The 17,865-nt window shown below is 40.1% G+C and overlaps 1 protein-coding gene across 1 annotated transcript in view; it reads right to left on the bottom strand.

The window, feature by feature from the left end:
* Positions 1–17,865, bottom strand: part of ZCCHC14 (zinc finger CCHC-type containing 14) — a 66,061-nt gene that overhangs the window by 34,264 nt on the left and 13,932 nt on the right. The window contains exon 2 of the mRNA XM_029075439.2: positions 12,026–12,149. Within this exon, the coding sequence (XP_028931272.1) occupies positions 12,026–12,149 (124 nt within the window). The remainder of the gene's footprint in view (positions 1–12,025; positions 12,150–17,865) is intronic.

The following is a 17,865-nucleotide window of genomic DNA, read 5'->3' as shown; positions in this document are numbered from 1 at the left end:
TCATTTAGTCTGCAAACAATAGGGAACTTTCATGTATCTCCAAACCAGAATTAAGAAACCTTACTCCAATCACTCACATTCACATCCTTTAGTGTTCTTAAACAATACTCTCTACCAAGTCAATGAACACAGAATGATGCTGTCAGCGTTTTAGTTGGCCACAGAATACCACATGTCTACCTAAGTGTTCCAAGGCTTCACAATATTAGAGGTTACGAAAAAAAAAAAAACACCCAAAAAACCACACACACCACAACCATCTGGACAGAAAGTGGGAAATGACTCATATCTGGACAGGAAAAATCTAAAAACCAGATGGATATTATTCAGCTGTTTTAGGGGCAAGAAAAGAGACTTTTTAAACTCCTGGACTTAAATGTTTGTAGAGACCTTTTCAAAATCTTTCATCTGATCAGAACTGTGATTTGTGTTAGCTCAATAAAATGACAGTTTATGTAACCTACAGCCGGCTGGCTGCACAGTCTATTGCCAGAACAGATTTGTACTGCATAAATTATTCAGGAGGACTGCTGAATTTGATACAAAGTAGTTCTTTCCTGGCACAAATACCTAGAATTGAAATGGTCCATCTTCAAAGCCCTTCTGAAATCACATCTCCTTCAGGAAGCCTTTCCACAATTAATTTTTCTTCTCCTTAGGTCACATCCCCAATTACCACTTTGGCCCTTTTGCTCCAGCTCCATTTATACAATCTCACTCACCCACAGCAGTTCCGCATAAATCAACCTACTCTCTTATTTAAACACATTCGTCAAAGCACCCATTTTCCTTTTCTCTTCGTCTACCTGTAAATCACTTTGTAGCTGTCTTCTCCACTCTGATGGAAGCTCCTCGAGGGCAGGCATCAGGCCTTCTAGCTCTACTCTTCAAGCACGCTGATGAGTGCTGTACACATAAGTGCTCAGTGAATATTACTAATTCGTGATATGTTTGATGTTAACCTTCTAGTCAGAGTGGCCCTTCTTTGACATACACTTATCTATAATGTAGGGCTCAGAAGGTCAGTAATGAGTTGGCAAAGAAAACAGTGCCATCCCAAGAACAGGCATACACCAGATTCTGAACACACCACAATACATAAATGCAGAAACGCACTGGAGCAGTATATATCAAGCATCGACAACGTACATCTCACCGTATTAAACCCTGGGAGAGTTACCCAGGTGAGAACCAGACATCACAGCACTACTTGCCATTGTATCCCGTGATCCGTAGCCCTGCCCGACATTACATTCAGTCGTTACAGGGATGGCAACTTAAACCAGGGATGTGAATATCACTCCTGCAACAATATACCTTGGGCAGTTTGCGCCCCAGCTCCCACAAACAGGAGCTGCTGCAGCTTACAACTCCTCATCTTCTTAAAACTGTCACATAATGCTTTGAGTTACTCCAATAAAGATTAAACAATAATTTAGTGCCATTCATCATTACAGTATACAGCAAGTAAAGGAATTTCATATTAGTTTTTTAGATATTCTGAAAGGTATTAACATCCGTCTCCCCTTCTGGACTGTAAACTCGTTAAGGGTTTCTGCTAATTCTGTTGTATTGTACTCTCCCAAAGTCTCCCAAACAGCACAATTTTCTGCAAATAATAAGAGCTCAATAAACACGATTGACTGATTGGATCCTAATAAGCAAGTCTATGACGAAAAAAATACTCAATACAACCTTTCACAATACAACGGCATTTTTAAAGGACTTTAACCTAAGATTATTGTGGATCGTATATCTCATCTTGATAATAATAATAATTATGGTATTATGCGCTTACTATGTGCCAAGCACTGTTTTAAGCACTGGGACAGAGACAAGGTAATCAGGTCGTCCATGTGGGGCTCACCTTCTTAAATCCCCATTTTACAGATAAGGTAACTGAGGCATAGAGAAGTTAAGTAGCTTGCCCAAGGTCACACAGCAGACAAGTGGCGGAACCAGGATTCTAATCTTTAGATTAGATTAATCCTTAGATTAGAACCCATGTCCTCTGATTCCCAAGCCCATGCTCTTGTCACTAAGCCATAATCTTGAAATCTAATGAAGAACATTTTAACTTATTTTATAGCCAACCAAAATTAAATGGACGATTGAATCACACGCTCAACAAAGAAATAAAGGCTCAATATTAATATCTCTCACAATCCTAATACTATCACCTTATTTACTTAACAAACCACCTTTATCCCCTATAGAACAAAACTCCAGGTAAATTTTCTACTTCTCCTTTGGGAGTCTACAGGAACACAAGACATCCTCTCCAAAATCCTTCCAATTTCTGACTCTTGCTTTTCTGCTGAAGATGATGTGGCAAATTTACCTTCTGACATAGTAACTCTTATCTGATCTGTTTAAAAAACTGGCAAAAAAAAAACCCAAAACAAAAACACTCTCTCTCCCAAACCCCTAATCATGTTATGCTACCAGGGTAAATTGTTAGCTTGCTCAGTGAGAAATTAAAATAGAATAATAGTTTACAAAATGATGCAAAGCAAGCCTACTTTAAAAAAAGTTGTAAGATTTTTAAGCTTTATTTTTAACTGAAAAAAGTTTAGCGATGCACTGTCCAAACAGAATCTAAAAGATATAAATGACTAAACACAAGGAAGCCATTGGATAGGCAATCCCTTAGAAAAATCTAGGGTATATATCCCCCTCATTACAAAAATGGAAATTCTTTCTAAACTTACTGCTTCAACCCCTCCACCCACCCCCAAATTTCTATATCTAAAAATAGCAGAGTATATTTGATATATTTCAACAATAGAAAGTCAGGTTCTTCTTGCAGGTATCTATTTGATCAACAAATGCCATTCTGGAAAGTTCATATTATCATCAAATTTCCACCATAAACTACAATGAAGTTCCAATTCCCAAAAGACTTGTAAGTGAAGAGTTTGCCCAAGTCCAATTAAGTGGCAAGCTATCCGTAACGTTACAATGGAAGAGTCACAAAGTGTTTCCACAATGTTTAGTAAGGGTACCCTAAAATTCAGTTTTTTAATGTCCCCTTTAATTAAATGTATTTTATTAGTGCTTCCTAGACAACAGCACGACAGGACTTGTGAAGCAAAGTGTGTACTTCAGAAGACTATGGATGATGAGCTAGTTTCGAAATATTTCTAATGTGTTTGAATTTTTGCAGTTGTGGTCTGCAGTTTTTAGCCATATGGTAAGCTTACATGTTCCCCTGTTTGTCAGAGTCAAAGCAGCAGCTGCTCTTCCCGCATGCCTTGGCTTGAATGGCTGGCTATTTGGTGATAAAACACAATGTGTAGATATCAGATGGCAGGCTCTAAAAAATCCAACACTGGTGATCCCTCTAGCTCTGAAGGAATAATTGCAATTTTCTTTCAGAGCAAAATGAAAGGAATATTATACAACTTCAACACACACACTAAAAAAAAAAAATCCACCCGCCACTTAATAGCAAACAGTATACAACATAAAAATTAAATTTTAAAGGGACATAATATGTTCCTACTAAAAAGATAATCGTTCTACTACTGAATGTATTGCATGTGCTTAAATGAGTCAAGTTGCTCTTTACAGAAGGATGATATGGAATTCACTAAAATTTAGATTTCAATTTGAAGCTCCCAATGGCAAAATATACTTTTTTATTAAGGCTATGCAAAAAAGGGTGAAATTACCCTTTAAATAATCACCCAGTGATTAAGACTACATGGAATTTTAAAATTTCCTATAAAGTTGATACAAAAAATACATTGGACAGATTTAAGTACTTAGCTTTATGTTAAGTAAACTAAAAACTTATGCCCACTAATGCAAGCAATATCCGTGGGTCACTAAAGCAATAGTCAATGATCCATCTTTTGTGAAAATAAAAAAGGAAAGCAGAAAGGGGGGTGAGTGATTGAAAAACATTTCAGAAGTGTCCTCTTGCATTTATAGTACATGAAATTAGCTGCACAAATGAAAGGGAGCATTAGTAAACCATATGTAAAAGTCCATTTTCAAAATGATGGGTGAAGTCTTACCCACAAATGCAGCAGAGGATACAAGGGCTTATTTCTGATTCAAAATCCATTTCACACTGACTTCACATTAATGTTGTTGTTGAAACAACAGACAATTCTCACAAAGAACTTACTGGGAGGGAATGTGGCCAAAAAAAGGGAGAATGGGATCGGAAATCAGGAGGCCTGGATTCTAACCCTGGCACCAGCACTTGCCTGATATGGAGCTTTGAGAAAGTGACAGAACTGCTCTGTGCCCTAGATTCTTTATCTGTAAAAAGGGGGGAAAAAAAGTCTGCTCTCCCTCCTTCTTACATCTCTGAGCCCAGGGAGGAACAAAGACTACGTCTCCTCAGATTATGCTGTATTTTCTTCCTGGGATAAAAATCAATAATAAAGGAACTAGTAGCCAAGAAATATGCCGAAGATTAACATTAGGAAGACTTGCTATGACGAGCCCAGAAAAAGTCATGAAATGGACTGATGTAACAATTGCCACAAAAATACCAATTGTCAACTCTATGATGTTTCCAGGGACAATGTACGGATCCGAAAGCTGGACAGTGAAAAAACATGATAGAAATTCTTTTCAATTCTTTTGAAATGTGGTGTTGGAGAAGGCTTTTGGGAATACCATGGACTGCCCGAAATACAAATGGATTTTAGAGCAAATTAAACCAAAGTGGTCTTTGGAAGGCCAAATAACAAGACTTAGAGTAGCATATTTTGGACACAGTCAGGAGGACTAATTCTCTGGAGAAGATACTAATGCTAGGAAAAATCCAGGGAAAATTGTGAAGAGGCAGACCAGCAGCTAGGCAGATAGAGACCATAACGATAACAGAAGAACCAATAGAAAGGTTGCAGATTATGGCAGAGGACAGGACGTTCTGGAGAAAGTATATCCGTGGAGTCGCTATGAATCGGAAATGATTCCACGGCACTTAATATTAACTCCAGAAGAGAGGGAGAAGGAGAAATGAGGTCTTAGTCAGGGACTAAGGAGGAGGAGATGTGATTTTAGTAATTAATAATATTGATGATAATTATAGTAGTATTTGTTGAGTGCTTACTATGCACCAGGCACTGTTTTAAGTGTTGGGGCAGATACAAGATAATCAGGTTGGACACGGTTACCGTCCCACATAAGGCTCACAGTCTCCATCTCCATTTTCCAGATGAGGTAACTGAGGCACAGAGAACTGAAGTGACTTGCCCAGTGTCACACAAAAAACAAGTGGTGGAGCCAGGATTAGAACCCAGGTCCTCTGACTGCCAGGCCCATGCTCTTTCCACTAGGCCATGCCGCTTTTCAAGGCTTAGTGAGGCTCTAAAAGTAGGAAGAGTGGTGATCTGTCGTATATGAAGGGAGAGTTCTAAGACATAGGGAGGATGCGGATAAGGGGTTGGTGACAAGACAGAAAGGACTGAGGTATGAATTAAATGGGTTGATATTAGCAGAGTGAAGTGAAGATTTAATAATGGGGGACAAACTGTAACCAAATTCATACCAACTCCAGTGTTCTTTAGTAAAGAATAAGTACTTAATAAATGCTACATGCTAGATGAGAAGTTCTTTGAAAGCAGAGATCATGTCTACCGTACTCTCCCAAGTACTTAGTACAATGCTCAGCACAGAGTAAGTGCTCAACATCATTGACTGATATGGACAAAGGCAAAAAATAGGACCCCTACAATCGAAACAAATAATATTGTCCATTTAAGAATATAATTAAATTCTGAGACCTTGAGAGCTTCCTACTAACACAATTACTCAATTTTTTGTAGCATGATGCTTTACAAGAAGGTAGTGCTAAAAGCTATACAAAATTTTACTGTTCACTGTTTGCCCTTTTTCGTTATTATTCAAAACATACTGCCCACTGAAGTGGTTATAATGCTGGGTGAGCATATGTCTTCCATAAATTAGTCTCCCATTCTGAAATACGACAGAATGACAGCCAGATTTAGGTGCCATGAAATTCTGAAAATGTCAGCCACAGTACATCACAGAGATTCACTCTCCTATATATCAACAACTGCTCCAGGAACTGTTTTTGGGAGCGGCAACATGTGGTTCTAGTTACATATCTGGCCATATGGAAGAGGGCTTCAATTCAAAATTACAATCTGAATTAGATTTTGCTTTTCACTATTTGTAGTTTTGAGGACTCTCCAGGGCCAACTCTTATAGCGAGGTTATTAACACATGAAAGAGCCCTGTAAGACCTGAAAATCCCTGACCTGACCTGACCTGACTGATGCTACTCCCTGCCTGGTTTAAGCAGACTTGGGCCCAGAGTAAGCACATCTGCTTGAATATGAGTGGGTCTCAGAGTGAGGCCCACTAATTACGAGCAGAATACATACACTTCACAAGCTTATTAGTGCTCAATCCCGTCTCCTCCCAACCAGTCCAAGAGTCCTAGACCATATTTCCTCCAAGAGGTTTTCCCTGACAAAGCCTTGGCTTCCCCTGTTCGTCCTCCCTTCTTGCAGCACCTATGCACCTCTAAGACTGTAAGTTCATTGTGGGGAGGGATTGTATCTGTTATATTGTACTCTCCCAATGGCTTAGCACAGTGCCGTGAACACGGTAAGTGCTCAGTAAATACAACTGACCAACTACGCACTCGGGTCTGTACCCCTTAAGCACTTTGATAATAATTACGGTATTCGTTGAGTGCTTACTAGGTGCCAAGCACGGTTCTAAGTGCTAGGGTAGATATAAGGTTATCAATTTGTCCCATGTGGGGCTCACAGTCTTTACTCCCATTTTGCAGATGAGGTAACTGAGCCACAGAGAAGTTAAGTGGCTTGCCAAGGTCACAGAGCAGACATGTGGCAGAGCTGGGATTAAAACTCACATCCTCTGACTCCCAAGCCCATGCTTTTTCCACTAAGCCACGCTGCTTCCCTTATTCACTATTCCCCATTCACCCCACCCTCAGCCCCACAGCAATTATGTTCACATTCATCTTTAATTTCTGCTTCCCCCCTAGACTAAAAGTTCCTTGTGGGCAGAGATCGTGTCTATCTACTCTACTGAATTGTACTCCCTGAAGAGCTTAGTACAGTGTTCTGTCCACAGGAAGGACACAATAAATACTACAGATTCAGGGATGGGGGAGGGGGAGTTGGGAGGAAGAGAAGCTTTGGCATTATTTAGACCCAGCCTGAATCCAGCCAAATATAGCTCTGGCACAATCTTACATAGTCCATGCCTCAAAATCCATTTTACCAGAGCACCAACCCACATCCACGCAAGTCTGTAATTTGTGGCTTTATATATTTTCCTTTCCTGCAGGGTTGTGAGTGCAAAGGGCAGTCAGCGAAATTAGAGCACTAGAAGGGAAGAAGTTACCTGGACCTATATGCCCGCCTAGGATTGAGATGTTTTTGCTCAATGATACTTGAAGGATGGACATTCACTCACAGGAGGTAGAGAAGTGCAATTACATCAATCCCTGATTGCCATGTGAAAATTGCCAAAAATCTAAAACGTTATTTAAACGTTATTTAAAGTGCCTATCCTCACGGAGTGAAATTAGGAGGTGAAAAACAGGCAAAGCAACACCAAAATTTGTCATCTAGATCTAAAAAGGAGTACAGGTGTACCTCCAGCTGCAAACGATCACCATATGTAAAATCCAGAGATGCAGTAATTTTTAAGGTGGCCCATGGTCTGGAATTCCTGCCCCACATTACAGTCAATCACCGCAGGCAGCACAGCCAAATGGAAAAAGCACGGGCCTGGGAATCTGAAGGACCTGGATTCTAATCCCAACTCTGCTACTGGCCGGCTGTGTGACCTTGGGCAAGTCATTTAACTTCTCTGTGCCCCAGTTACCTCATCTGAAAAACAGGATTAAGACCACGAGCCCCATGTGGAAAATGGACTGGGTCCAACCTGATTACCTTGCATCTATCCCAGCACTTAGAACAGTGCCTGGCGCATAGCAGGCGCTGAATACCACCGTCCACCGCCCCCAGCCCCCACAGAAAAACAAAAACAAACACTACTATGCACATGGGAGTCAGAAGACTTGCGTTCTAATCCCAGCTACATCACTCGTCTTCTGTGGGATCTCAGACTAGTTGCTTAACCTCTCTAGTCCAGTTTCCTCATCTGTAAAATAAGGATAAAATACCTGTTCTCTCTCCCTTTTAGAGTTCCATGTAGGATCAGAACTGTGTTCAATCTGATTATTTGATAACTACCTCTACATTTAAGCCCTAATACCGCTACCAGCAAGAATCCCCTCCCTGGCGTTTTGACCTCAGCCCCTGCCGGAAAGAGATTTGAAGCCCAGCTTTTCGGCTTCGGTCAGTCCCTTGGAAAGACGACAGAAGGGGCAAGAGACTTGAAGTCATTTTAGGCAACCCCATCTCTCCCGCTCTGACTCTGTACTGCTTTCAGCTGAAACCTTCTTTCAGCTGCTCTCCCACCCAGCCTCCTCAGCCAACTTCTCTGCCTCATCTGAAAAGAGCACAGAATTGCAGTGAAGGCGAAGAAATTGACTAAATCTGTCAACTACCTCACCCTTATTCTGGGCTACACTCAGATGAAGAGAAGAAAACCCCGGTCCCAAGCTGTTGCAGAGGAGATTGTCAAGGCTGCTGCTAAGGCTAGAATCTTAGCTCCACCACCAGCAAAATTTTTGAATTTAAACATCTTCAATCAACTTTAAAAAATGACTGAAGAAGAAAACTGATAGAGAGTGAAGTTCAAAGGCATCCAGTAATGTCCCGAAAGACAACCTGCTACAAGGTGCTTTATGAAGAATACAAGGCTGTTATTTAACCAGAATTGGGCACGTTTTTCACTACAAGTTGAAAAAACACTACCACCATTAGAAGAATAAGTTTCTTTTGCAGGGACCTGCAAAGGCAAACAGTTATTTTAAAACCCCTATTTAATGTTGAGATATTATGCTTTGAATTACTTTCATAGAAAATAAGTAATATTTTATTTAACACGGTGGAAAATTGCATTTTCCACAAATTCTGCAAAATATCCCAATTAATAATGGCAAAAGTCTGCGGGAAAACATATCCCACAATATGACTGTTCCTGCAATGTCCACATTTTCAAAGACTATATTATGGCTGTATCTCGGAGAATGCCTATAATATTTATTTCCTAGTATCCTCTAGATAATAACTACTCTATGGTATGAGATCTAAGAGAGAGAAAGTGTTCAGGTAGCACAATATTGCCCTCAACTAAGTTAATTTTGTTGAGAAAACTAGAAATGAAGTTCAAAGCACAATCTTCTGGTTTATTATTAACAGCAGTATCCTTGGATCAGTTTCAAATCATTGTCAATTTGGCAGAAACCATGGTAATAAAATGAAAATAATCGAGTAAAACATAAAAAAACCTCAGGAGGCATATGTCTATAAATTTGGGTTAATACTATTCCACTTGTCCATGTTCCTGACTAATGGCAATGCAATGTATAAAGCTACTTGTCCCTGGATCTTTGTGTTTTTACAAATCCGTCTATGGACAGTAAACTAATATAGTGTATTTATATTAATGTCAGTCTTCCCCTCTATACTGTAAGCCTTTTGTGGGCAGGGAACACATCTACCAACTCTGTTATACTTTCCCAAGCGCTTAGAACAGTGCTCTGCACACGCTAAGGGCTCAATAAATTCGACTGATTTCTAATCCTTTACGCATGACCTCCCCCTGCAAGGAACTCCTTCCCCACTCACATCCGTCCAACCATGTCCCTCAATGTTCACCTTTAAAATTATCCTAAAATCATCTCCTTCAGGAGACATTCCAATTAATGGCATTTAATGAAGCGCTTACTGTGTGCAGAGCACTGTGCCCAATTACTAATCCCAACCTCCCTGGTAATAGTTAAATCATTTTCCCTTACTTACTCCTAGACTTGAATATTGTTTCAGCCTCCTGCTTCTCCCTCCTTCAAAACTATACTACACGCTGCTTCTTTTTCCAGAAATCTTGCTCAGCACACATCTTTCAACTCTTCAAAACCCTCCACGGGCCTCCATGTTCCTCCGCATCGACATAAATTCACCACAGATGGTTTCCAGGCTCTCCACCAACTCACCCCACATATCTGCACCCCACACTCTCTTCACCCACTACTCTCCAACCTCCTCTCTTTGTTCCTTCCATGTTAATCTAACTGTACCTCACACTCAGCTCTCCTGCTTCTGTCCTTGGCTCTAGCTATTACCCAGGCTGTTCCCCCTCTCCCCAAATCAGAGAGGCAATACTGTTACCCATACTCAAAATCCTCTGAAAGCCCACATGCTCAAAAATGCCTTCCCCAATTAATTCCCAGCATCTAAAGCCATAAAAACCCATCCCAGACCTGGGTTGTAATCCTGGTTCTACCGCTTACCTGCCACATGATCTTGGGCAAAGCACTGAACATCTCTGTGCCTCAGTTACCTCCTCTGTAAAATGGGGATTCAATACTTGTTCTCCATCTGGAATTGTAAGCTCCATGTGGGACAGAGACTGTGTCCCACCTGATTATCTTGTGTTTACCCCAGTGCTTAGTACATTGCGCTTAAATATCAGTTATCATCATCATTATGAACTTACACTCATTTCAGTGCTTATGCATCTGTGTTTACTCATCTATTAAATTACGATACTGACTGCTCTCTAAATATTTTTATACCTGTCTCTCCTATTAAAAGTTCCTTATGGGGGGAAAATAAGTTGCTTTGTACTTCTAAAGTACAGTGGGTGCTCAGTAAATGTCATTACCGCTATTTCTACCTAGTTCAGGACTCTGCATATGCATATGGCAGGCACTCAAATACTGATGAGGACTAAATATCCCAGTTACCAAAAATCAAGCATGTACAGTGAATTGGAGCTTGAAATCTTTGTCTCTGTCTTTTAATCAGTACTGTCCCTTTTAGATTTTAAAATGCTACAGAACATGAACAGCACTTGACTTTTTATAAACAAGGTCCAAGACAAGCATCCACATGGGCAGGTTATTAATATTACTTGATCATCAGAATCAAATGAGTTTGCCTTTCAGATAAACAAAAGAATTAATGGTCTCCACGCCAGTGGAGCAAGCAGGAAAGAGTAGTTTAAACTTAAGAAAATGGACTAAACTCACATGATGGAAGAACAGTATCACTGATTTTTAAGGCAATTCCAATATACAAAGGTTTTCAATTAACTACACTAAAAATGGGACATCTGTTCTCAACAAATAAATCACTGCGGATAGATGTCCATAAACCGCTCCTATAACACAGCATGGACCAGTTGATAGAGGCCACAAACTCCCATTCCTAGCTGGAGGGAGGAGGTCCTCCCCAAGAGTACCTGCACAACTTCACGTCCACCCAGCAGGTGAGGCTGGGCCTGGCCAGGATCCTGTGTCAAGAATGGAACAGGTCTCATACATCATGGCCCTTGCCAAGCACTAACACATATTTCCTTGGAGGAAATAAAGTTCCATTAACACACATTTTCATGAAGGAAATAAGTTCCAACAGGCATAAGCTTCAATTTCCAAAATGACAGTTCATTTCTGGGTGCCTGTGAAAAAGCAGTAAGGATTATCCCACCACTGACCTAGCCATTCTCCATGCTTAGGTGTTCACCAAGCTTCTCATTCAAGTAAGAGAGAAACTGGTGCAGTTTCTGTAGATAGTTGAATCTGAACATCATTTGGAGAGCAAAAACTACGGTTTTTCAGGTTTTTATTTCTGGGAGGGGTGAGTGTGGGTATGTAAATGTCCAAGAATACAGAGAAGAGGTGTTATGGATGTATTCGGTGGCGGGGAGGGGGAGAGAATGTTGAGAAGGGCCAGAAGCACCAAGGAAGATAATAAGCAGATTGTGTGTGTGTGAACATGGGAATTATATCTGGTCATCAATTTGTCCAGCAGAGATGCCATCGCCAATTACGAATCATTAAAATAATAGTCTTCCTTGATCAAATACAAATTGCCTTTTTCCTTTTTAACGGTTTGAACGCATTTTTGCAAAGTTAGCTGGGACTCACCTTTGGAGTGTTTTCCTGAAGGTCTCTTAGGTAATGACTCTTCAATGGAATGTGCTGATGTATGTAGTGCATTTTCCAAACTGTTACTGACACTGTTTACAGGGGTCTCAGCTCTTGGAGTGACCTGAAGGGGGAGGGAGGTGGAAACAGAGTAATTACACATACATTTTAGGATTTATTTTTCAAAGTTTCATGTGAATATGATTCCACTGTTTAAATCCATTGCTCATCTATCCTCAAAGCAAGTTTAACTACAGGTGCATAAACCATGGCCATCTAATCTTAAATTTTGTTTTTTACCTACTTTAAGTCAGGAGTTTAAGCCTTGAATCATGATTTAAATGGGAATAAATGAGCTATTTGAAATTTAATTTTTAAGCCATACAATAGGCTTGAAACACTTCATTTTTATCCTTCTATACAAACTGATCTCTCGGCATTTCATATATTAATTCTTATGTAAACCTTTCCTGTGGCAGATGGGAAGCATACACTGGCAATCAAGAGGGAATTTTTAAAAATTTAAAAGTAATCGATGCCTACTGAAACCCAATGGTAGAACTCAGCAATAAGTTTAGGGATCCCTTATTTGTTAAAATAGGTTTGAGAGTGTTACTATTTAGCAACAAATTCTAAAGAAACATTTTAATGGCTTTTTTTATTTTTAAAGAGGATATGTCCTAATACATTGAGTGATTACACTCACCCTAATTTTTATTTAAATGGACAGAAAAGCAAGTCCACACGACCCACTGCCTTCAAGCAACCTGGCCCAACCTGTGGTTCATAAGACCCTGGAGATAGGTTAGGTGGCCACAAAGTCGAATGCAGGAGAGGCAGATGGGGTTCGGATGGAACTCAATTTCAGCCCCCAATTTTGAGAAGTCTACAACTGGAGGAAGGTGTCACAGGAGGGGGGATGTGCCTCAGCACAGTAGCTGGGACCCGCTCTGCAGCTCACTGGACAATTACCCACTCGTCACACCACATCCCAGAAAGAGTCCCCCGACACTTCTGGTTCCACCTGAACACCCGCAGTCTGGTGCCAGAAGTGGGCAGGGCTGAAATCAGATCAAGATAAGGCCTGGATTGCCAGCTATTACAGCACTCTCTGGAAAGCAGTATATATATATATGTAATAAGTGAAACTCATTATTGAAAGCATGAAGGGAAAAGCTGTGATTTGGTAATTTGACAGTTTAGACATATTACATATACCAGCCAAAAGAAATGTGAAGTACAGGAACCACAAGCATTAAACACCTCATCACAACACACATATATTGGCACAAAGCAAATTCATCATCAGTGGGTTTTTTTGAGCACTGTGTACAAAGCATTGTACTAAACACTTAGGAGAGTGCAATACAACAGAGTTAGCAGAAATGTTCCCTGCCTGCTTACAGTCTAGAGGACAAGCAAATGTGATGACAATTGTGGGACCTGCTAGTATTCCTGACTTATTGGCTTGAACAAAAGGGGAATTCACTACTGGTATCTTTGGGTACAACTTAGTATTTTAGGGCTGAAAAACAAGCTTAGAGTCATGCAAGCACATTGCTTTTGATATCGGGTTGCATTCTTTCATGTGCCTTTCAATCGGCTTCAGAAGCTCCTCCATTTGGAGGTGAACCCTGCCCTGAGGAAGTTTATAATCTACTGGAGGCTGGAGTTTATAATCTAATGGAGGATACAGACATTAAAAAATCAATTACAGACATGGGTAAAAGAATGAAACTTGATCCAGTGCAAGTTGGAGGCTTCGCAAGGCTGGGCTTGTTGCCACCAAACCTCACCTGACCCAAAGGAAGGTCACACCAAAGGACATAATGATCAATTTTAAGAGGCCTGGAGATACACTATCTAAAGGTATATACATTTTGTATTTCATTAGCTGGGTAGCTTAGAACCATGTCGAACTGCAGAAAATTACCACCTCACAGCAGAATAAGCTTTACCATGATAAAAAATACAATCCACAAATGAAAAGTTCCCCTGCTTTTCCATTAAATAAGAGAATAATAACAGAATAAAGAGGAGTGTGTCAAGTTGGGAAGCAACATGGTCTAGTAGAGTGCATGGGCCTGGGAGTCAGGAGACCTGGGGTCTACTTCTGACTCAATCACTAGCCTGCTGTGTGATCTTGGGTATGTTTCTTCTCTGCCCTGATTCCCCAATCTGTAAAATAAGGATTAAATATCTGTACTTCCTCCCCACAGTCCCATGTGGGGCACAGATACTGTATGATCTGATTGCACTGCACTGGTTGGTATATAATGAACTCTTGAATCCCCACAATTATTTTTTATTAAATAAAAAGGAGGAGCTTCTGAAACCAATTGGAAGGCACATAAAAGAATTAATGTCACATCCAAGAAAATAATTCAATCTTTAATATTTCCTCAAAAAAAGCATCCAGAAAAGACAAAAAAAAATTTCCCATGAAGACGCACTCTGTTTACTATTACATGAAATTCCCTCCAGTCAACAAATATTGTTGCACTCCTAATCACGCCCAAGTAAAATAGAGTGGGTTAAAATTAGCCAGCCATCATGTTTATTTTCTCCAAACAATGTATTTTTCAAGAGATGTATTGTAAAGGAAGTTCAACACACTTAGCAGCCAGGTATGTTTACTAGGACGGCCATGGATTGAACTTGCCTGGACTTAGTGATAATGGATCTGAAAAGAATTAGGTTCTTGACCAATAAGGATTTTAATAAAGATTAAACCACTGATCCACACAACGGGCCCAGTTCTTCAGGCTACCTATGATCCCTATCATCAAGCACCCCCATCAATTTAACAGTAGCCACTGGAATGGTCTACTGCATATTTGACAGGCTGGTAAAACACAGTTTTGGACCTAGCTGTAAGTTCGTATTACCTGCATTAAAAGTTTGATAAATTGATCTGTAAAAGACCACCAGTTCTCTATCATCAAGGGTGCTGAATTATTTGAAGATTACTCGGTTTATGAGAGGATATGGAGAGTTTCTAAGGCGGGACACCTTAAAGGCCCATAGCTCATGCTCTGTATTCTCCCTCAGGAGACCCCACCAACTGCTTAAAGGAATGTCTCTAACAGCTCCATCCACCTTCTCCATCAGGGGAAAGAAAAGGGAAGAGAGATAAGAAGAAAAGCAAAATTTCAGTCAGAGATTTGACTAAGCTTCAACCACCAAACCACTAAAACTTGGAATCAGGAGCCACGAGATCATGGCATTTATTAGAATAAAACAACAAAAACAAAAAACACAAACCAAAAATAATTTAGCTAAACATGAAATGATCCAAATCCAGTTATCAAAAAATTAATAACCTTCAAATATTTTCAATATTTCATTCCAATGAATTTCTACTTATTCTTCCATGTGCAAGCACTTCTCCCAGCAAGCTTTAGCCCTGCTTTGAAATTTTGTTTATGCGTCTTAAGCTGTGCTTTTCCTAAAGGGCCAATTCTTTTTGTTATTTTTGGTTAAAGTTAATTTACCCCATGTGACCTGGGCAATTAAACTCAAATGCTATCTGACTCATGCTCACACTGGAGTGCTAAAGTCATTTTAGCTTGATGTACACAAGCCGTGCCCTGATCAGTTCCAAATGGTGCCCTTCAGCTAGGAAGTTAAAGGTATTGTAGTCTTGCATACTGCATTGAGAATTTTGGGCCCAACAGTTAACTTTTTTTTCCATTAATTTCAAAATCTTGCCAAAATACACACTTAGAACTTTGGAAAAAAAAAAGCACAGAAGGCTTTGCACTGTAAAAGTCAGATAGTCAGTCTCTGCATTCTATTTAAGCCAACAATTTTCGGTCTTTCAAATCTGAGATCAAAGCAAAATGAAATTCATTACATGAACATTACCTTAATTGTACCAAATTCAACTAAGAGTCTGGAAAAGCTTCGTATTAAATTGAATACTAAGCTTACAAGTTTCCCCATTAAATGTGAGTTTGATACTGGCAAAGTCTTTGTCAGGTAGCAGTACATATTAGATACCATATACCACTATTTACACAGTCTGGAATAAGAATGCTCTGAAACCCAAGTCTAGAAGCTGGGCTCAAGTCAATTTCAGGCTTGCACTTGCTTTAAATATTTGTGAAGAGGGATTTTATTTTGTGGATTTTTTTTTTAAACCAATGTACTGAAAGGTCATCCAGGTCAATCCAAGTAATAGAGGCAATCACCCCAAAGAGTCAATACAGCACACCAAAATCCTCTACTGTACCCCCTGTACTTGTTCAATTCCTGGTTTCACATTTCACAGGCAAAAGTGTTAGATGTTTTGTTGTAGTTGTAGCAATAGTAGCTATTAAATGTTTACTGGTTGCAAGGCACTGTACTAAATGCCAGAAAAGAATATACCAGGTAAACATCAGACATGGTCTCTCTGATCCTCAGTGGGTTCATAACGTAAAAAAAATATAAGTTGCAGTATGGGGAGAGGGGCCAGGTGACCGACATAAAGAGAAATGAAACCAAAGAAGATAAAGATATGGACAGATATACAAAATCAAAACTAACCAAAAAACCCAACAGTAGGGTACAGAGGCTAGTGGAGCAGAATTTCAGGCTCCTTGTGGCTCAGAGTCCAAAGATCAAAACCGCAGCCCTGGCAGCAGCTGCTACAGACTCCCTAAGGTTTAGTAAAGGCATGCAGCAGCTGCTTTTTTTCTTTCCCCCTGGGGTGGTGCAAGGTTTTTTGAACCTCCCTGCAAAACAAGTCAATGTAAGAATTAATTTTGAAGATCAAGTTGAGTTCTTTTAGTTCTCTGAAATGACAGAGAGGAAGGTTAAATAATGTAAAAGTAGATTTACTGGAGGAGGCTACACCCAGTATGTGACTATAAAGAGGGATTGATTCCTTTTGATTGATTCACCTACTCAACTGAAGGCTATGGGCAGAACAAACTGCGAGGAACTGGTCAAATTGAACCAGGTTCTGAAAGTCTGTAACATCGAATACAAATTTAAAATAACCCTAAAAGTAGGATGAAGTCAGTGTTAAAGGTGCTTTTCAAATACTCAAAATTACACTACAAAACATAGAAAACTCACTTCAATTCATTTTGCAGAAAAGCAATTCGCAGTCATCACCGCTCAGCACTCAACGGCACTGATACTGGGGTAAGGCAGTAAACCAGGAAAGCAAGAAGGATGGATAATTGAAAATGCCTTTCACAGAAAAAGTCAGAGGTTCCTTGTCATGGGCAAACCACTATGACCACTGTATGTGACCTCCAACCTTCCCCCTAAAGGGCAGGTATCTCTTGGCTCAAGCAAACTAACCCTAACAGCAGATGCGGTGGTGCATCCATGTCAAAATGCTTCCAGCTTTTACCCTGAGAACCAAAAACCACTAGCTTAGGCACATCGGCCACTCGGACGGCACACCTACCCTGCATAACGGGAACAGGAGGGTTTGCATGCAACAGCACCCAGGTAATCGGCTTGGATTGGTCAATCTTAATCCCAGCCTTGTTGAAAATAATGGGTTAATGTTGCCTAGCATTTTAAGAAACTGATAAAAGGCACTATAAAACACTGTGGAACCAAAACATGGTAGCACTTTACTATATTAAGTATGGAAGTAACAAACCAGTACGGGAAAATAAATGGTTTCAATAGTAAAAGCTATTTGCTGACTTACACTAAGTTAAAGCCAAAGCCAGTGCCGATAATAATCATCTGCTGTGTGACCTTGGACAAGCCACTTAACTTCTCTGTGCCTCAGTTACCTCATCTGCAAAATGGGGATTAAAATTGTGAGCCCTTCCATGGGACAATCTGATTACCTTGTATCTACCCCAGCGCTTAGAACAGTGCTCAGCACA

The sequence above is a fragment of the Ornithorhynchus anatinus genome, chromosome 11 (assembly GCF_004115215.2).
Source record: "Ornithorhynchus anatinus isolate Pmale09 chromosome 11, mOrnAna1.pri.v4, whole genome shotgun sequence".
NCBI lineage: Eukaryota > Metazoa > Chordata > Mammalia > Monotremata > Ornithorhynchidae > Ornithorhynchus > Ornithorhynchus anatinus.
This window is presented reverse-complemented; position numbering and strand designations above follow the sequence as displayed.